Source organism: Anomaloglossus baeobatrachus, chromosome 2 (assembly GCF_048569485.1).
Source record: "Anomaloglossus baeobatrachus isolate aAnoBae1 chromosome 2, aAnoBae1.hap1, whole genome shotgun sequence".
In the NCBI taxonomy this organism is placed as follows: Eukaryota; Metazoa; Chordata; class Amphibia; order Anura; family Aromobatidae; genus Anomaloglossus; species Anomaloglossus baeobatrachus.
In genome coordinates this window covers 19,637,408-19,659,139 of record NC_134354.1, presented here as the reverse complement: position 1 = coordinate 19,659,139, position 21,732 = coordinate 19,637,408, and the positions used below count along the sequence as shown (strand labels likewise).

The 21,732-nt window shown below is 42.2% G+C and overlaps 1 protein-coding gene across 1 annotated transcript; it reads right to left on the bottom strand.

Annotated features, from left to right (window-relative positions):
- Window positions 1–1,150: 1,150 nt before the first annotated feature.
- Window positions 1,151–12,895, bottom strand: UPK1B (uroplakin 1B). Its single transcript, XM_075332832.1, has 8 exons — window positions 12,803–12,895; window positions 7,601–7,691; window positions 6,855–7,055; window positions 6,002–6,076; window positions 4,797–4,922; window positions 3,270–3,449; window positions 2,703–2,786; window positions 1,151–1,800 (listed from the first exon to the last, which is right to left on the bottom strand). Exons 2-8 carry the CDS (start codon window positions 7,670–7,672, stop codon window positions 1,750–1,752), a joined length of 789 nt encoding a protein of 262 aa, XP_075188947.1. The 5' UTR covers window positions 7,673–7,691; window positions 12,803–12,895; the 3' UTR covers window positions 1,151–1,749.
- Window positions 12,896–21,732: the final 8,837 nt, after the last annotated feature.

Sequence of the window (21,732 nt, the reverse complement as noted above, 5' to 3'; positions counted from 1 at the left end):
TGGAGGAGGTTAGTTTTCCAGGAGAGAGGCCATAGCAACCAAGAAAGTCTTCAATCTTGGCTCAAGATGGCAATAACTTAGAGCCTGGTGATCATTCAAGGTCCAGTTTCTGGAACTGTTAAGACATTAAAAAGGTGCATTTTGCCAAACATTTCTGATCATGGACAACCATGTATTACATGGACAAGAGAGGGCACCACTTTAACCTAGCAACTCTTTGAACTTGCCAACACATAAGGAAGCAGGGTGTCCCCATTGTACGACATCCATTTGTTCCAATAAGATAAGGCATACTTGACAACTCTCTTGACCATAGGAGGTGTCTCCTTTTTACCAAGAAATTTGAGGCCCTTCCAGAGGCCTCGGTTCCACTTGTACAGAGCGTCCGATGCAAGAGCATTGGAAGCGATATGCTAATGACTTTCTGCTGAGAGCGTGAGCCGAGGGTCACGCGACTGATCACATCCCAGCTGCGAAGGAGAGGGAGTACTTCCTCCCTTTCCTTCGCAGCCTGTCTCTGCTTACATCGCAGTGCAGTCGGATGACATGCGAGTGCAGTGCGATGTTTCACACACTCCCGTAGACTCATGTGGGTGCGTGTGAACAGAGACTCGCTGCCAAACGCAGCATGTTGTGATTCTCTTCTCATTCAGATATGGCATGAGAACTCAAATCACAAATAGACACTACCCCATAGTTTTACACTAGTTCAAGTGCAATCTGAGGTTTCATCGGAATACAGGAATACACTCCGCCAAGCAAAACGGAGGGCAAAACAGCGATTATGGGAGACTTAATCATCCACAGAGGTAGGGAATAAGAAGAAGTGGCTTCATTAAAAAGGACATTATTTCAGGCAAAAATGCCTCCGGATCCTTCCGTTTAAAGAATTGTCCAGGGGTCACACCAAAGATAGCAAAACTTATTTTGTGAATTGGGTTTTTTTTTTTTTTTATATACAAACCAACTTCGGAGTGAATACAAGTCATCAGTGATTTTAAAAAATGTATACAATAGACTAATCTGACGAAGGTATTGCCACAAATTCAGGGATGGATTACATACACACAGTCACAAATATTCCCATTTCTGTAGACAGTCACCACAACGACTATTTCGGTTTGTTAAAAAGTTACTTAGGAGGCAAAACTCATTTTTTTGAATATTTAATTATGTGATTCTCAAAAAGCAGAAGAGTGTAAACAGAAGAAAGATTGCTTAATACTTTTTTCCCCTTTTTTCAACAAGTAGAACACTAAAAATACAGAGGAAAAAAAAAAAAAAAAAAAAAAAGAATAATTAAAGTCTAATTTGTTACATTTTAATTCACAATTAAAAAGGAAAAACTAAAAAATGGAATGTTGAAAGTTACCGCCTAGAATTTGTTAAAAATAGCTTGGATGATACAGGTCAGCAATAATCTGGTAGGATCCACGTGGAATATCATATACATGGTTACAGTTGGGGTTTACAGGTTGTGATATATTATAGATATATACAAGAGAACAATACTTATTCAAGGACAACCACTACAGATCTCTAAAACAGAGTCCTATAGCAGGCAGCAGTATTTGATACAACGTCCCCTCCTCCCCACGAAAAAAAAACAAGTCCAGTGGTGGCCAACATATCATAAGTCAGAGAGAATACTTTGGATTTCGCGAAGAGGCGTTTTCACGTCTTGTCTTCCATATTGGCCATATGATCTTTAGCTCCTTAAAACGATCCAATAAGAAGAAGTTGTGGAATTTAATATTCAATTCGTACCCAGTAGAACATGGTACCAAGCAGCACAAAGAACTAAAAGAAAAAAAAAATTGGGAAGAGTTAAAATATATTGTGCATATATAAAAGTCAGAATAAAAAGGAGGAGAGTAAGCCAATAAAAATAGTAAGGAAATTACTAATAAGAATTAGAGATGTGTTAGTTACTCAAGGGCCTTAACCATGCAGTTACCACCTCCAGGGAATGGATACACGAGAGCACATGAACTGCTTGCTCTAAAGCAGGGGTCAGAAATCTTTTTGGCTGAGAGCCATGAACGTCACATTTTAAAATGTAATTCCATGAGAGCCATACTCCTCAGGGGGAAGCGGCGGTGGTAGAGTGGCTCAGAAGGTCCCAGGAGGCAGGGCAAGCGATGCTGCATGCACGGAGGAAGAGGTGTCGTGGCTCAAGAAGGTCGGCAATAATACTGCAGGCTCAAGGGGTGTCACGGTGGCGGGTGCCATTGATCTGCCGGCGGGCTGCTTTGAATCTCCCGCAGTTGACGAGATTGACAAAGAAAAATTGCTGCGGCGTGCATGCAGAGCAACGTGATGGGCTTCAAGAAAATGGCTGTGGAGTCCTATCTGCGCATGCACAACCTCCACGGCCATTTTCTTGAAGTTGATCTTGTCAACTGCGGGAGATTCAAAGAAACCCGCCTACAGTGCTCGCCGCCACGACACCCCTCAAGCCTCCAGTATCGCCGACCCTGTGCCACCAATTAAGCCATATGTGGTTTGTAAGACACACCACTTGGGGAGAGGTGGGGGTTAGAGTGCGTCTTACAAAATCGGAAAATACGTTTTGTTTTTTATTAAAGATTTGTCTGAGCCAGATGCAGCCATCAAAAGAGCCACACATCTGGCTTGTGAGCCATAGGTTCCCGACCCCGGCTCTATAGAATTGATTCAGCCGACTAGGTCAATATACTTACTGTCCAGCACAAGATCGCAAATCCGAACCATGCTACACCCCAAGCGTGACGCCACAGAGGTCCAGCAATTTCATCATAGCAGCCCTGTCGTGAAGAAAGTCAGAGAAATGTGCATTACAAAAAGTTCTGCTCGACAACTTATATGAACACAAATTAAGCCTGAGATGCCATCAGTGTTGGATCCAGGTGCCATAGTGAAAGATCAAGCCTATTTTACCCTCCTCTTTGCAAGAATGAAGCATATTCAGCCATATTGCAATGGAGCCACGGCAAGTCCAAGTTTACGTGGTCAGAGTCCAGCCCATTAAAACGAATCAACACCAAGGAAACCTGAGCCAATGCTGCGCAACAGGTCTTGGAGCTCCTATGGTTATTTGGGTATGCTTTCTAGTCATCGTATCCAGTTATCCAGTATATAGTAATGTGATTGAACAGAACCAGGCCCACTTCAGATGCATTTTGGCCTCAAGCACAAAAGTTTCAGTGGCCAACTGAAGATAGTTAGCAATCAATATAGATCATTTGGTTTCCTCAATAGTCCAGGCCTCACCAAGATAAGTTGCTTACCTTCATATTCAAATATCCATCGACCCCCAGTCTGCAAAGCGGCAAGTTCACAGGTTGTCCATTGAAATCCATGACGCAGCATTGCTGAGGCCAAGGATAGGCCGAATCACTGTTGTAAAAGCGGAACACAGAAGTGTAATCCTGCCAGTCTTGAGGACCGTTGACACCACAACATTTTCTCTACAAAAGAAAGTTTTTTTTAAAATGACAAGATATTTGTTAATTTTACACGTTATACCAATGGTGACTAAATAACCACATACTGTTCATGATGAGAAATTGGGACAGGATACTGGTCTAAGATGTTTTCGAAGAGTAATTTGATAACATACTAAATATTTGAAGACAATGATGTCAAGGAAAAAAATGCAGCTGAAGGATTATGCAGTACATCCCAGGTGATCCCCAATTTTTTGTGACCTTGTTAGTTATTTTATCACTGAATTAAAACAGCTTTTGGTTCTTGTTAGTAAATATGGCCATATGGTTCAGATGGCATGGCTTCAGTTAAAAACTTGCTTTGGCTGAAAAGGATTTATCCTTATTGTTGCATGTAAAAGTTTGGGCACCCCCAATTAAAATTACTGTTATTGTTAACAATTAAGCAAGTTGAAGAGGAAAGGATCTCTTAAAAAAAAAAGCATGATTGATCCAACCCCATGCTTAATGGTTGGCGAGATTCTTTTCCTGAAACTGTGCCCCTTTTTCCTCCACACAAACCTTTGGTCATTGTGGCCAAATAGTTGTATTTTAACTTCATCAGTCCACAGGACTGGTTTCCACAAATGAATCAGGCTTGTTTAGATATTCTTTGCAAACTTCTGTCAGAATTTTATGGTGAGGACACATGAGAGGTTTTCTTCTGATGACTCTTCCATGAAGGCCATATTTGTGCAGGTGTCTCTGAACAATAGAACAATGTACCACAACTGCAGAGTCAGCTAAATCTTCCTGAGGGTCTTTTGCAGTCAAGCAGGGGCTCCGATTTGCCCCTAGCAATCCTACAAGCAGGTCAGAAATTTTGCTTGGTCTTCCAGATCTTATCTTGACCGCTACTGTTCCTGGTAACGGACGTCTCTTAATTACATTTCAAACTGAGGAAAGGGCAACTTGAAAACGCTTTGCTATCTTCCTATAACCTTCTCCTGCTTTGTGGGACTCGAATCCTTTTCAGAGTGCTAGGCAGCTGCTTAAAAGAACCCATGGCTGCTGTATTTTGGCACAAGGTTAGAGGAGGCTGGGTTTTTATAAAGCATCACTGGCCTTTCCTAATAATGATGATTATGAACAAGGTATAACTAACAGGCTAACTAAGGACTGAAACCTTGGTCAAAGTTGTCAGAGTACACAAATCTCCAAGGGTGTCCAAACTTTTGCATTGACCCATTTGCAATTTTTAAAGTGTACATAGTAAACAGTCAGCCGGAAGGCAGCCTTCATGTAAGAGATATACCTTTAACTGATATTACCTACTGTTCTCATATAGCTGCAAAGTGGGGCAATAAAAGAAATTAAAACATCAAGTACCAATAACATGAGGCTGTTCCAGGTGGCCGTCACTCCATTAGCTTTAATCTGCTCGTCATTGTTGTTGCTGGGATTTCGGTTCTGGTATTGATCCAACATTTGCCTCAGGAATAAATTAGAAGTGAACTAGAAATAAAAAACATAAACAAGGTATTGCTTAGACAAATCATAGCATATATTTTCAGCAATGCCCTTAATTTGCTTTACACTGGTTCATCTTCAGTTGGATAGATTACACGGGGGGAGGGTGGGGGCACACTATTACGCCTGCGGGGACACTGCAGGTGAGTTGAACAGTTGCCTCCATGTATCTCTATGGGCCATTTGGCTGGACTCCCCATCATCTTCGTCATCACATTGTGGAAAACTTGTAGGAACTCAGAAATTTCTAAAGTGGACAGCCCTAGCTCTCTACTTGGGCCTTGTGGGGGCTTTAATGATCAAAACATGAAGATTTGTATCATTCTGGCTTTCAAAGTAAAAGGGGGGAGAAATAGGGGTAAGGGGTGGGGCAAGATATTGGCATTGTTGATCGTATGGTTGGTCAAAAACCATCTTTGAGGTTGTACACCGGGGTGTAAAGACTGCGCTCGCAGAGATCGTGACTGCGACCAGGCCCAAGAGTGCAGAGGGCCCACCTGCCCTAGCCCCGAATTCAGATGCATATGTCAGAATACACGCATCCAACTGAATTACATCACAGTACAGAGACCCGTCGGGTCCCTGCACTGCAATGTGCTGGCTGCCAATGAAATCCATGAATATTCAATGCTCCCCACGCTCGTGAACTTTGCTCTGGGAAGCAGAAAACATGCTGACAGCTGTCGATGCTGTAAGTGACCGCGCATGACACCGACGCTTACACGCTGGTCAGTTGCCGGCATACCATCGTTGCAGGAGGAGCTCAGGGCAGGTGAATACAATATATTTTTTTTTTTTTTTTACTGTGTGCTCAGTGGTGTGGGAAACCAGGATGAGGCCATATTTACCAGGATGGGGGACATTACTACACAACGTGGGGGGGGGGGGGGGGGGAACGGACAACTTGCATGTCTTTATAGGATTTAGCAGGCTACAATGGCCCATATATATATCTGACGAACATATGGGGGGGAGGGGGCCAAGGCTCAAACTCTGCACAGAGGCCCATCAGACTCTAGTTATACCACTGGTTGTATATATCCCGCACACCCATATATACTCACAAAGTCTCTTTGCGTTGCTGCGACAATAGCAGATGCAACTTCAAAGCAATAAACGATGAACATCAGGATTAAATACTGAAAAAGAAAAAACAAACATTACCACTGCGAACCGTGCCATAAGTGAAAAGTTGAGGAACAAGGGGCACGTGTCTTAGGCTCCTCTCATCACCCTTCCTCTCTACCCAATGTCGAATGTCTAATGTTTTAATTAAATGACTTTATCTAGGCAACTAAAAACCTGGGAAGTTAAAAAAAAAAAAATTGCTTAGGGCGTTGAAACTATTTTGCCTCATTGCATTTACCGAGAAATATACACATCGCTCACTTCTGACATCAATGACTAGGAAATATGTGGATTCCTTGCCGGCAGAGATAAGGTGGGAATACACCCATGTTGCTCTTAAGGGTGTTGGCTCAGAGGTCTCCAGAACTCCCAATCCAGTTGTTCTTGGGTCAAGAGAAGACTGCGTTTAGGGATGGTAAGAGGCTACCACCTATATATTTTGTCCATAAGCCCCCACCAACCTTATTGGAGACACTTGTACGTACAAAACAACCTAAAAACCATCGCAAGCGAACATAGTATGTCCTGTTTATACAAAATGGACCTCATGACATTTTTTTTTTTTTTATTAAAAAAACAAATCACTGGAGCTTCCATAATACCCATCCATTTACTAAGAGAATGACCATGATGGTCAGCACCAGTATTTAATGATCTTGGATATTGGGAAGATAAAAGTGGCTACAACCCTAAAATGATCAAACCTTTTGAGAATGATTTTTGGACAGGAGCCTGAGTGTTGTTTTAAGAAAGCTACATCAACAATATTTCACCACTAACTCAACTCACCGCCATCAACATCCTCCGATTTGATTTCATGATGCCAACTATACCCAGGATGGAGAGCAAGAAAAAGGCGAAACCGGTGAATATGCCAATCCATGCGGCTGCATAGATGTCATCGTTGTCGGTGGCTTCTAGAAGGGGGTAGAGGCGATGTTGGTCCGACACAAAGAAGATGCACTCTGCCGTTAGAGCAAGACCGGCCAGCTGGAGGGAAACCGAAAAACACAACATTCAAGAAACGAAAGAAACAATCCATTCACACTTCTCTTGATCTCCTAAAAGATTACAGGATGATAGGATCAAACTGATTCCGTTACATTTCGTCTAGGGTGCCAGTCTCACCCAAAAGGAAGATTTAAGAGTTCTTGATGACCAATAATGAAAATATCACTTTGAATGCCAGTCAGCTGCCGCTAAAGCCAGCAAGAATTTATCTTATAATAGGCATGGCACAGGAAAGTTTAGGACACTAGTTGTTAAAAGTCATCTAGTGCCACTCAGGTCTTTAGATTAAAGCTGAATTGTCAGTCGATAAACTTTAAAATTTGTTTAATTTTTATTTTTTTGAGATATACAGTAGATATGGAGCAACTTATTAAGACTAGGATTATTCAGATATCAATACGATCACTTTTTTTACTATGGAAATGTCATTTTTTTCGGCCAGCTCGGATAAGCGGTCCTCAGTTTTACAGCACAAATGCTATAATATATAAAAAGCATAAAACCCAAGAACAATTGTTACTTACACCAATGACCACATTGCCGAGTATTAGAATCACTTGGAAACAACGAACTCCTGAATCTGCTCCTCCCTTCATTTTGACAAGAGTGGATAATCTACAAAGACAAAATAACCAAATGTTACATTATCACAGTAAACAGATACATTGTACGTGTTATGTACACACAGTCCATACAGGGTGGGCCTGCAAGACAACATTGCGGTGGGACATTGTGTATTGCATGAGTCTTTTTTTTTTTTTTTCTCTCCTTCCCCTCATGGAAAAAAAAACACCCAAAAAACTAATTTTACCGTTCTGGACTTTTTATGGCACTCTTTTTTTTCTATTATACTTTTAGAGTAAAACACTTTCCTGTTCCATGAAAATAAAGGAAAAAAAATTCCCGCACACTTTACTACCCAGAAGTTGAAGACTCCAATTTTTTTTTTTTTTTTTTTTTTTTTTTTTAAATATGCAATTTTTGTTTTTATTCGGGGAGAATAGGTAAACTAAAACTTTTGAAAGAACTCCACCTTTCTCAAAAATCAATATTTTAGCCAAAATCTTGGTGTATGTCAGGACTGGACTTTTTTTGTATTAAAAAAAAAAAAAAAAAAAAAAAAGCAAGGCAAACACACACACACACACACACACACACACACTTTTTTTTTTTTTATTATTTTTTTAAACTAGCTACTTTCTTCTAGTGTACAGCAGGTCAGTACAAAGAGGCAATAAAGTAAAATCTTATTAAAACTGATTTTTTAAAAAAAAAAAGGAATTCCGAGTCTTGTTTTTGGGAGTCAAACATGAAAAATATTACAAAGGTTTACTTAACATACAAAAATAAATAAATACATAAATTAAAAAAAAAAGTGCCTGTCTATGGCTGCAGATGAGGATAATAGATAATACCTCTTTAATTTAAAGGGGTTTTCCAAGATTACAAAAAAATGCTTGCTTTCTTTCACATTCAGTATCAACACTGTCTGGGGGGGAGGGGGAGGCAGTTTGTGCATTGGTATTGCAGCTTTGCTCCATACACTTTAAGGCTATGTGCGCACGTTGCGTAAATTCATGCAGTTACGCTGCGCTTTGCAGCGCAGCGTAACTGCATGCGTCCTGCGTCCCCTGCACAGTCTATGGAGATTGTGCAGGGGACGTGCGCACGTGGCGTCTCAGAGCGCAGCGCTTCGGCTACTGCCGAAGCGCTGCGCAAAAAGAAGTGACATGTCACTTCTTTCCTGCGCTTTGCCGGCAGCTCCTGCTCTGTCTATGGCAGGAGCTGCAGGCAGAGCGCATGGAATCGGCGCTCACTACGGACATTTCTGCAGCGATCTAAAGCGCACATGTGCTCTTCAGATCGCTGCAGAAATTTCTGCAGGGCTAGTACGCAACGTGCGCACATAGCCTTACAGGGGAGAGTTGCAATATCAGGCAACCCATGTTCTGTTGTCACGTCTAAATGAAAGATGCCATGTTTTATTGTCCTGGATAATCCCAACGAGAAAAAAAAAATATAATATTTTGTTGTCCAAAAATAGCACCTCTCCTTTTCAGGGGGTGGAACGTAGCCAGTGCAGGGCGCCTGTTGCTTGTGGCTTTTACCTGCAGTATACAGACCCCATTCCCAGCAATTTAAAACTACAGATAAGACAAAAAGTAACCAGGGAGTTGGGCTTGAAATTAGATCATTAAAACAAGAAACGTATATACAAACACACAAAAGTATCCCTCAGCCCGATTGTGAGGAGACCCCGCATGTAGTGGCTGATCCAGCCGCACCACATTCCTGCCCCGCTGTCACGTATCACATTCCCCTCACCACCGTCCTGTATACTGCTCCTGACCCCAAATACCCAGAAACCTAAACATTCAGAAACACACCTTTATATTGGAGGTTTCTGTTATCACTCACGTCAGGTATTCAGGTGGGATCCATGCCCTTTCAGCTGAATACCACATTCCTACACTAAAAAATGAACGTACAATTCGTCCAATGTACCCATAAGGCTGTGTTCACACAGGGAGTTTTTGCAGCGGTTTCTCATTGGTTTTAGGCTAGTTTCACACTTGCGTTGGGCGAAATCCGCTGGGTCCGTTGCTGCGTCGTTTTAACGCATCCGTTATTTTTGTGGTGTCAACGGATCCGTTATTTCACAGGAATCCGTTAGCTTATTCCTGTGAAATAACGGACCGTTGCATCCGTTTGGCGTCCGTCTAACGGAATCCGTCGGCTCCGTTTTATTTCTTTTTTCATTTTTTTTCATTCTGGGCATGCTCAGTAGAAATTAGCATAATCCAGTAGCGGATTCCGTTGTTAAGCACTTAGCAATGGAATCCGCTATCATAGGGAACCATTATAAAATTTTAACGGAACCAACGGAATCCGTTGGTTGGCGTCATTTTACGTTACATTCTGCGTTGCTTCCACTCGGCGGAAGCAACGGAGCATCGGCCAACGGAAGCAACGCAGGTACTTTTGGTACAAGCCGTCATCAATGCAACTCTATGGGAAACAACGGAATCCGTTAACGGATTCCGCCGTTTCCCAAGACAGCGGATTGCGCCAAAAAAAACAACGCAAGTGTGAAAGTACCCTTATGCAAATCCATGCTAATAAAATGCTGCTTCTATCAGAACCAGCAAAGCCTATGAGATTTCAGAAATCATAAAAATTATAATTAGAAGTTACCCTACCCCCCCCCCCCCCCCCGGGACAATTTTTTCACAATTGTGTTTAAATACGGACGTGTGATCGAGGTCAGAAAAAAGGTACAAATAGAATAATGAATTGGGTACGGGAAAAAATAATAATGCGCAAAACTGGATGAAAAGCAGGATCAAAGGCAACAACGAACAGCGAGAAGCTGTAACAATGTATTCATTTCAACAAAACTGCAATATCTGTCCGATCTTCCTGAGAGATGTTTTAGAAATTTCTCTCTGCTCCATTCAGGATCCTATGTGGTAGTAATCCAAGGTGTCAGCACTGATAAATTGAGTTTTGAAGCCACATGCAAATTAGCCTGAAAGTGCATCGAGGGTGTGTCAGTGGACTTAAAGTGCAACAGAAGATCTTCTGGAAAAATGCTCAAGATCTCAATGATCAGCACTCGAGTCGCACTCATCTGAGCCTCCAACTCCTGGTTACAAGTACTGAGCATGGTAGTGCCCGCTCATCACTAGTTACGAGTACCGAGCACCCGAGCATGGTAGTGCCCGCTCATCACTAGTTACCAGTACTGAGCACCCGAGCATGGTAGTGCCCGCTCATCACTAGTTACGAGTACCGAGCACCCGAGCATGGTAGTGCCCGCTCATCACTAGTTACCAGTACTGAGCACCCGAGCATGGTAGTGCCCGCTCATCACTAGTTACCAGTACTCAGCACCTGAGCATGGTAGTGCCCGCTCATCACTAGTTACCAGTACTGAGCACCCGAGCATGGTAGTGCCCACTCATCACTAGTTACCAGTACTGAGCACTCGAGCATGGTAGTGCCCACTCATCACTAGTTACCAGTACTGAGCACCCGAGCATGGTAGTGCCCACTCATCACTAGTTACCAGTACTGAGCACCCGAGCATGGTAGTGCCCACTCATCACTAGTTACCAGTACTGAGCACCCGAGCATGGTAGTGCTCACTCATCACTAGTTACCAGTACTGAGCACCCGAGCATGGTAGTGCTCACTCATCACTAGTTACCAGTACTGAGCACCCGAGCATGGTAGTGCTCACTCATCACTAGTTACCAGTACTGAGCACCCGAGCATGGTAGTGCCTGCTCATCACTAGTTAGCAGTGATCGTTGCATGGAAAGCCAGTCTACCATTACTGTGGCCTTTCCCCAGCAGCAGGATGTACAATATAGGGCGTGAGGTTTCTATATATTTCTCTAAGATGTAACGGGGCCGCACCTAAATGCCCTTTAGCAACAATTGCTGCTTGTGTGCAATGGAAATAACCGCAGTGATGGCCACCAAGCCGGATGGTGATCATCCTTCACATTCTTACAGCCGTCGCAGAGGCAACTGAACAACAACACGCCGTAGGGAAATATAAAAAAAAAAAAAAAACAAAAACAAAAAAACACAACAAAACCAACTACAATAAAATAAAGAAGAAGACCACATGCCAGTAATAGACCCACCTGGTACTAGGGGCTTCATTATAATAATAATAATAAATAATAAATAATAATAATAATCATCTTTATTTCTATAGTGCCAACATATTCCGCAGCGCTTTACAATTCTATATACCATCTGCCAGAAAAGACACCACCAATATTACAAATTGCGCTCAGTACAGGACCCCAAACACAGAGATTGTATTGGGAACCAGGAGCTTCCAATCTAACCCATTATCTATATAGACATGTACAAAAAATAAAAAAAAAATTAATAAATAGTAATTTAAAAGAACCAATACACACAAAATTGGTGCATAATTACCATGAGAGCTGCCAGTATCTGTTACACAGACAATAAACCTTCAGCTTATTTACATTTACTGTGCATATGAATAGTCTATTGTTCCCTGGTATCAGCCATTTCAGGCAAAAGGTCATATTTCCAGGAACATTTACATCCATGTGTCACATATCATAAGATACTGACTGTAGGGTTAGTAAAAAGAAGATTGAGAAATAGGGAAAGATTGTAACAACTACAAAAATGTATCAATGGATGTAGTAGAGCCGAGTGTCAGTTTAGCATTATACAACTTGGTCAGTAAATTTACTTGCAGGTAACAGCTCAAAAGTCACCAATCATTTCAATACCAAGTAGCAAACTCAGCTCTGCACAGAGATGGCAGAAAATATGAAGGATTGTGAATTGCAAAAATATCAGAGGAGGTCATCTAAGAAGAGATGGTGAAATGTAGAAAAGCGTAGAAACTCCACAAACTACATAAAGTGCTAACAAACGCCTCTCTACTAAATGTAGCAGACCTGGATTTGTTATTTTACTCATTGGGAACAATAATGGATCTATGGATGTAGAAAATGACAAAATACATACAATGAGGAGCACTGAACAAACTCAGCTCTACTACATGTACATATATGCAGATGGAGCAGAGCTTAGTTTATCACAAAAGTCACTTTTCTGCAAATTAATAAACTTAATGAAGCTCTGGAAATAGATAATGCACATGTGACAATCATGGCTCTGCTACATCATTAGCTAAGGCTTTCCCAGGCCAGCCATGTACTCACCAGCCTCTGCGCTGCACACACCTGTCCACCAGCTCCTCTCCAGTAACACTTACACCTGTTCGCCTGCAACTCTTTAAGCCCTCTTTCTTGGAGCGCTGTGATTGGTCGGAGCGTGTCATGTGCCCCCCTGTACCTGGATGAACAGGTTGCTGCACAGAGAATGTCAGCTATGCCGCTATTATGCAGGAATGTTGCATTAAAACCCTCCTACATCGCTGGAGAGACATGCGCCGATTCCAAAAAATGTGCGATTCAGGCGTGTCCTGATCTGTTACTACAAATTATACATCATTAAATGTCATCGCCATAAAGATACGCAGGAGACAGTGAGTGCACATGGCGTGCTGTGCTGGGACTTGTAGTCCCACGACAGATGGGGACCTAAAAACGTAGAATTTGTGGGCTATCTGCTTTACGGCAAGCTGCAAAATTAGGGTTACAGTGTAACAAGAAGTTCGTCAGCCCCAGTGCAAATCTCTGATAGGTCCCATAACTATTAAATGATTTGGTCTTTTTATGCCCCCTTAGGTTTCGGTGCAACTGCAACCCCTGATCTCTATGTAAAATCTCCAATGTTCCCCCTATTATCATCAGGCTTTTATAGTATTGGTTTTCTCATATGGGCCGGGACAGCGGGACTGAACCCTCAAATCGGGACAGTGGTCATCTATGGGAGAGCGTGTCCTGAGAGTTTAATACCATACAGGAGCAGTTTGGTTATTATCAGAATAGGAGACCCCCTGTTATTCAGCAGCCCCCAAAATCTGACATAGAATCAGGCGATCAGCTACATAGCTCCGATTCAGATCTGAGATGATTCCTTGTTTTTCATTCTCTGGTGACTGAATCTATTGTCAAATGATTGAGCGTTTTAAATTAAAAAATACCATTAAATTTCCATTATGTGTACAGTAGTGCGGTAATACTGATGTGCACAATGCACAGGATTTATGTTATGTATGAACATTGGAACATTGTTCATTTTACATGTACTTGTGAGGGGTTTACATTAAAAGTTGCCCCCTATGTACAAGACTATATCTACTATAATAATGCCCCCATGTACAGGAATATAACTACTATAATACTGCCTCCTATGTACAAGAATATAACTACTATAATACTGCCCCTATGTACAAGAATATAACTACTATAATACTGCTCCTATGTACAAGAATATAACTACTATAATACTGCCCCTATGTACAAGAATATAACTACTATAATACTGCCCCTATGTACAAGAATATAACTACTATAATACTGCCCCTATGTACAAGAATATAACTACTATAATACTGCCCCTATGTACAAGAATATAACTACTATAATACTGCCCCTATGTACAAGAATATAACTACTATAATACTGCCCCTATGAACAAGAATATAACTACTATAATACTGCCCCCTATGTACAAGAATATAACTACTATAATACTGCCCCTATGTACAAGAATATAACTACTATAATACTGCTCCTATGTACAAGAATATAACTACTATAATACTGCCCCTATGTACAAGAATATAACTACTATAATACTGCCTCCTATGTACAAGAATATAACTACTATAATACTGCCCCTATGTACAAGAATATAACTACTATAATACTGCTCATATGTACAAGAATATAACTACTATAATACTGTTCCTATGTACAAGAATATAACTACTATAATACTGCTCCTATGTACAAGAATATAACTACTATAATACTGCCCCTATGTACAAGAATATAACTACTATAATACTGCCTCCTATGTACAAGAATATAACTACTATAATACTGCCCCTATGTACAAGAATATAACTACTATAATACTGCCCCTATGTACAAGAATATAACTACCATAATACTGCCCCTATGTACAAGAATATAACTACTATAATACTGCCCTTATGTACAAGAATATAATTACTATAATACTGCCTCTATGTACAAGAATATAACTACTATAATACTGCCCCTCTTTACAAGACTATAACTACTATAATACTGCCTCTATGTACAAGAATATAACTACTATAATACTGCCCCTATGTACAAGAATATAACTACTATAATACTGCCCCTATGTACAAGAATATAACTACTATAATACTGCCCCTATGTACAAGAATATAACTACCATAATACTGCCTCTATGTACAAGAATATAACTACTATAATACTGCCCTTATGTACAAGAATATAGCTACTATAATACTGCCTCTATGTACAAGAATATAACTACTATAATACTGCCCCTCTGTACAAGACTATAACTACTATAATACTGCCTCTATGTACAAGAATATAACTACTATAATACTGCCCCCCTATGTGCAAGAATATAACTACTATAATACTGCCCCCCTATGTACAAGAATATAACTACTATAATACTGCTCCTATGTACAATAATATAACTACTATAATAATTCTCCTATGTACAAGAATATAACTACTATAATACTGCCCCTATGTACAAGAATATAACTACTATAATACTGCTCTTATGTACAAGAATATAACTACTATAATACTGCCCCTATGTACAAGAATATAACTACTATAATACTGTCCCCTATGTACAAGAATATAACTACTATAATACTGCCCCTATGTACATGAATATAACTACTATAATACTGTCCCCTATGTACAAGAATATAACTACTATAATACTGCTCCTATGTACAAGAATATAACTACTATAATACTGCTCCTATGTACAAGAATATAACTACTATAATACTGTCCCCTATGTACAAGAATATAACTACTATAATACTGCTCCTATGTACAAGAATATAACTACTATAATACTGCCCCTATGTACATGAATATAACTACTATAATACTGTCCCCTATGTACAAGAATATAACTACTATAATACTGCTCCTATGTACAGGAATATAACTACTATAATACTGCCCCTATGTACAGGAATATAACTACTATAATACTGCTCCTATGTACAAGAATATAACTACTATAATACTGCCCCTATATACAAGAACATAACTACTATAATACTGCCCCTGTGTACAGGAATATAACTACTATAATACTGCTCCTATGTACAAGAATATAACTACTATAATACTGCCCCTATATACAAGAATATAACTACTATAATACTGCTCCTATGTACAAGAACATAACTACTATAATACTGCCCCTATGTACAAGAATATAACTACTATAATACTGCTCCTATGTACAAGAATATACCTACTATAATACTGCCCCTATATACAAGAATATAACTACTATTATACTGCCCCTATGTACAAGAATATACCTACTATAATACTGCCCCTATATACAAGAATATAACTACTATAATACTGCCCCTATGTACAAGAATATACCTACTATAATACTGCCTCTATGTACAAGAATATAACTACTATAATACTGCTCAAGACTTTTTTTAAACAAAATTTCAGGTTAGACGAGAGGTTACAAAACTCTTGATGCCACATGTAGAGGCGTTTAGTTACGAGATGTAGGGATTAGTCATGTGGGCTGGATATGAGCCAGAACTATAAAATAATCTCTTTCCAATTACTTCGCTCTAATTCCTGACAGTACGGAATAATATGTCCATAGATTATACAGCAGCGCTGATTGCCGGGAATTCATTAGCCGTTATTTATATAGCTGTAAAATCATTATGGGGTGATGACAGCCACAGCTGCCCTGACACCAGCAGAGCTTACAATCTAAATTCCCTTTTTGGCACTTCCAACTTTCAACAGGTCTAAAAAGGAGATATTGGAAAAGCCAAATTATTTTCTTCTTTGAGTTTCTAACTGGCCGATAGGAGGAATAAGGGTACAGGACTTGGCAATATATTATTCCATATATCAACCATTCCAGTTGGCATCATATGGATTCCATTAGCATAAGAACATTAAAGAGACCCCTCCTAGAGACAGGGGGTCAAATGAGCTTCCATTATGACATTGTGCATTGTCGCTCTGAACAATAGGGTCTTTTGTTTGCTTCTTGGTCCCATCCATTTGGGTTAATTGCTCGGGAGGAGGACCTTGCATGGAGTATTGGAGAAACCATGGTTGACCCCACTGTATAGGGGACCCAATACTGGTGCATTGTTTGCCTCTATGGTATTTTGTTCATGTGGGTTATTGGGTCAAACACAAAAACGTATAGTCACCAGTGCCAGCTCCGATATCCCAACATTAATCCTATTGACTATGACCCCATTGTTTTCCCCTTTTCGAAATTCTATAACCACCACTGGCAGAAGCATCGAGGCTTCCAAGCTGAGTGCCGAGTGGACACTTACTAGAAGCCCAAGAAGTGACGTCTGATGAGCTGTTCATGTGGGTTATTGGGTCAAACACCAAAACTTATGGTCACCAGTGCCAGTTCCGATATCCCAACATTAATCCTATTGATTTTGACCCCATTGTTTTCCCCTTTTCGAAATTCCATAACCACCACTGGCAGAAGCATGGAGGCTTCCAAGCTAAGTGCCGAGTGGACACTTACTAGAAGCCCAAGAAGTGAAGTCTGATGAGCGGGGAGTGGTTGTGGGGGTTTCTGTAAAACCGGATTGGTGTGTTCACCGGGGAATGTGTCCCTGATAATGCGAGGAATGAAGACTTTCCGCATTTCAGGTTGGAGAACTTTGTGGACAAAGAAATGTATTTACCACTGAAAACAAGAGGAGGATGATGAACAGGGAGAATGAGCCTTCTGACTGTTTATCAGCCGGGGTGATCTGAGGGCTCCTCACAACAAGGCTCTTCCATCCCTCAATCCTGTGTCTATAGACGGGTGGTCTCCGGGCGATGGACGCCATGTCCATTCCACAAAGGGGTCTTGTTTCTGCACAGTATTAAGACGCATTGTGCACTTGACCTGGACAGATCGTGTTGGTAGAATTTTCATACATTCCTTCCAGATGAACAAAGTGAATCTTATTGTGCATTTTGCATTTGACCTGGACAGATCTCGTTTGTAGAATTTTTCTTCCCACCACCAATATATTTTATTATTTCCTTACTCCTCAAATAAAAATGTTGGAAAATTGGAACTTTATTGTTACAGGACTCATCAGATTGTTTTCAGAGCAAGTTTAGCACTGATTAATCGAGGACAGGAGCTTCCTAAATTGCATGATATCACACTAAGGAGTACTTTACACGTTGCGACATCGCTAGCAATCGCTAGCGATGTCGAGCGCGATAGCACCCACCCCCGTCGCACATGCGATATGTGGTGACTGCTGCCGTAGAGAACATTATCGCTACGGCAGCTTCACACGCACTTACCTGGTCGGCGACGTCGCAGTGACTGGCGAACAATCCCTCCTTCAAGGGGGAGGTGCGTTCGGCATCACCGCGACGTCACTAAGCGGCCGGCCAATAGCAGCGGAGGGGCAGAGATGAGCGGGACATAACATCCCGCCCACCTCCTTCCTTCCGCATTGCCGGTGGACGCAGGTAAGGAGATGTTCGTCGTTCCTGCAGTGTCACACGTAGCGATGTGTGCTGCCGCAGGAACAACAAACAACATCGTACCTGCAGCAACGATATTATGGAATGGAGCAACGTGTCACCGATCAATGATTTTTTATGCTTCTGTGCTCGTTCATCGTCGCACCTAGGATTTACACGTTGCGATGTTACCGGCGCCGGATGTGCGTCACTAACGACGTGACCCTGACGATATATCGGTAACGATGTCGCAACGTGTAAAGTACCCCTAAGGGCAAGTGTTAAAACCACAGCCACAGACAGTCTACAAAGCACCTTAATATTTTACATTATCAGGTTTTAAGGCCAAACTCTAAGAAAACATTTTATTTTTAAACTTTTGCTTTGTGTTTGTTATAATTTGCTGGTGTACACATGAGGCAGCCTGGGGACCTTTGTGTTTTCAGGGCCAGCCCCAAGGATGATGCAGCTGGGACTGGCAATCAGCATCGCAATAGAGCTTCATTCTTTGTACAATGGTTTGATCGTGTTTGATCTGGGTCAACAGCCAAGATTGGATTGTAGTTTTCTCTTATCCCGGCAGTTGCAACATGAGAAGGGCTGTGACTTATCAACCCACCCCTGATGGCAAGTGTCACGGGTGATAGACAGTCCTGTAGACAGTGAAGTCCACGGAGCGGTTCCCCACACACATATGTCCACTTTGTAACATAATCGTGAGGGCTTTCCTCTTTTGTTCAGTATTGTCCAATTCAACCTCATTTAAGATATCCAATTATAGATAATTATAGGACGATATTCTGAATATATGCTATATATATATATGCTATTGAATGGTCCTATAGTCAGCTGATTTTTACATCTGTTTTCATACCGTAATGATGAACTGATCGGCCTAAACACGTGGTCTGTTCTGAAGCGGTGGATCCATAAAGGAGGATCTTACAAAGGAAGATCATAATTTTACCCTGCATCTCCATAGATAAGTCCTTTCTGAGGAAGACCGAATTAGGTCGAAAACGTTTATTTATTTATGGACTTTTTCTCTGAATAAAAAAACTCTATTTGAACATCACTACTGCTTAAAGTCTCTTATTGGGGTTACTAAGAGTGCCGGAGTTCTTTCCTACATATATATATATTTTTCTCCAGAGCACCTAATTGGTGAAGCAGGGTCCTAACCTACTTGGCAACATGAGAAGGGCTGTGACTTATCAACCCACCCCTGATGGCAAGTGTCACGGGTGATAGACAGTCCTGTAGTGCCCTGCTATAGAAGGTCATAGCTTTTGGCAGCGCACACTGCTCCCTGACCTATTATTTCTGCTTGGTTTTCATCCCTTTCCCTTTAGGACCTTGTGGAGTTCCTCAGCCTGTCAGCTGCTTTTCATCAGCACTTCCCTTGTATCTTTATATACCTTCACTTCCTGGTGATTGTTCTTTTACCTTTTACAAGTCTTCAGTGCAAGCAGTCGGCTTGCATACATCTGGGGAATCTTGGTGCTTGTTGCAGTTCTTCTCCCTGAGTAAACTGGAGATAACTTGTTTGTTTTAGGGTATGTGTGCACGTTGCGTGTTATTGTGACGCCCTGGACTAGCCAGGTAGTCACATACATTACACCTTACACACCCCTTCCCCTGGATAGTCACACCAGTCAGACAAAAACCCTTGTTGCCTCCCTCCAGGGTCTGATGTCCACACCAGGTGGGGCGGAGCCAGGTGGTTGGCCCCACCCACCGAGGAGTTCACAGGCCTGGAGGCGGGAAAAGTGACAGTTAGAGTTTGGAGGTGAAAGTGAGAGGTCAGAAACTGCAAGTGTCTGGGTCGGAGCCCAGCCACTGACAGCAAGGTTGGCAGATGGTGGTGGCCGTCTGCAGGAGTTAGTGGACCTCTGCAGAACCGTAGGACCTAGTAGGGTTGCCGAAGAGCTCATCCCATCCTCCCCCACCTAGGGCCCAGATCAGGGTCAACCTAGGGCCAGGTATCATTCTCGGCGCATGGGTGCAGAACCTATCTAGGGTGGTGAGGGAAATCAGGGCCCAGCGTAGGCTTATGCGGGCGTCACACAATACGATCTATCGTGCGATTGCACGAGCAATCGCACCCGCCCCCGTCGTTTGTGCGTCACAGGCAATTAGTTGCCCGTGGCGCACAAAGTCGTTAACCCCCCCGTCACACGCACTTACCTCCCGGGCGACGTCGCTCTGGGCGGCGAACATCCACTTCCTGAAGGGGGAGGGATGTTCGGCGTCACAGCGACGTCACACAGCGGCCGCCCAATAGAAGCGGAGGGGCGGAGATTAGTGGTACGTAAACATCCCGCCCACCTCCTTCCTTCCGCATTGCCGGCGGGACGCAGGTAAGCTGTGTTCATCGTTCCCGAGGTGTCACACGGAGCGATGTGTGCTGCCCCGGGTACGATGAACAACCTGACGGGCGATTTTTTTGAAAGTGAGCGACGTGTCAGTGATGAACTAGAAGGTGAGTATTTCTGCTCGTTCACCGCTGTCACACGCTACGATATATCAGACGATGCCGGATATGCATCACTACCGTGACCCCGATGACATATCGCCCGATATATCGTACCGTGTGACGGCCGCATTAGTCAGGGGTCACCATCTGCTTCTTCCCTTTCGCTGTTCACTTGCTACTTCCCCGTACCTAGCGTGACAGCGATGTTATGGGGGCAGCAGCATCATCATGTACATCATGTTTGTACACATGGGAGCGGTTGAGTCTAGCAGATTATTGAGCAGTGTAGGTGCCCCTCAGGGAACGGTCCTAGCACCCTTTCTATTCACACTGTATACATCAGACTTTCAGTATAAATCTGATTTTTGCCACCTTCAAAAATTCTCGGATGACTCCGTGGTAGTCGGATGTATTAGGGGGGATCAGGGTGATGAGGAATATAGGAGGGTAGTGTCGAATTTTGTGGATTGGTGCCATGGTAACTACAGTATCTACAACTAAGTTAACTGTCAACTGTTAAGAAAACTAAGGAGTTGGTGGCCAACCATAGCAGGAGAAAGATGGAATGTACCGATCACTATTGCTGGTCAGGAGGTGGAGAGTTACAAATATTTGGGGGTCCACCTGGATAGCAAACTGGACTGGAGATGCCACTCAGAGAGGGTCTACAAGAAGGGGATGAGCAGACTGTATTTCCTAAGGAAACTGATGTCTTTTAATGTGTGCAGCAAAATATTAGAAATGTTCTACCAGTCTGTAGTGGCAAGTGCCATCTTTTTTGCACTCATTTGCTGGGGTAGTAGTGTGCGGGTCTCTGATGCTGGGGTAGTAGTGTGCGGGTCTCTGATGCTGGGGCAGTAGTATGCGGGTCTCTGATGCTGGGGTAGTAGTGTGCGGGTCTCTGATGCTGGGGTAATAGTGTGGGGGCTCTGATGCTGGGGTAGTAGTGTGCGGGTCTCTGATGCTGGGGTAGTGTCACGGCCAGGTGTACGGG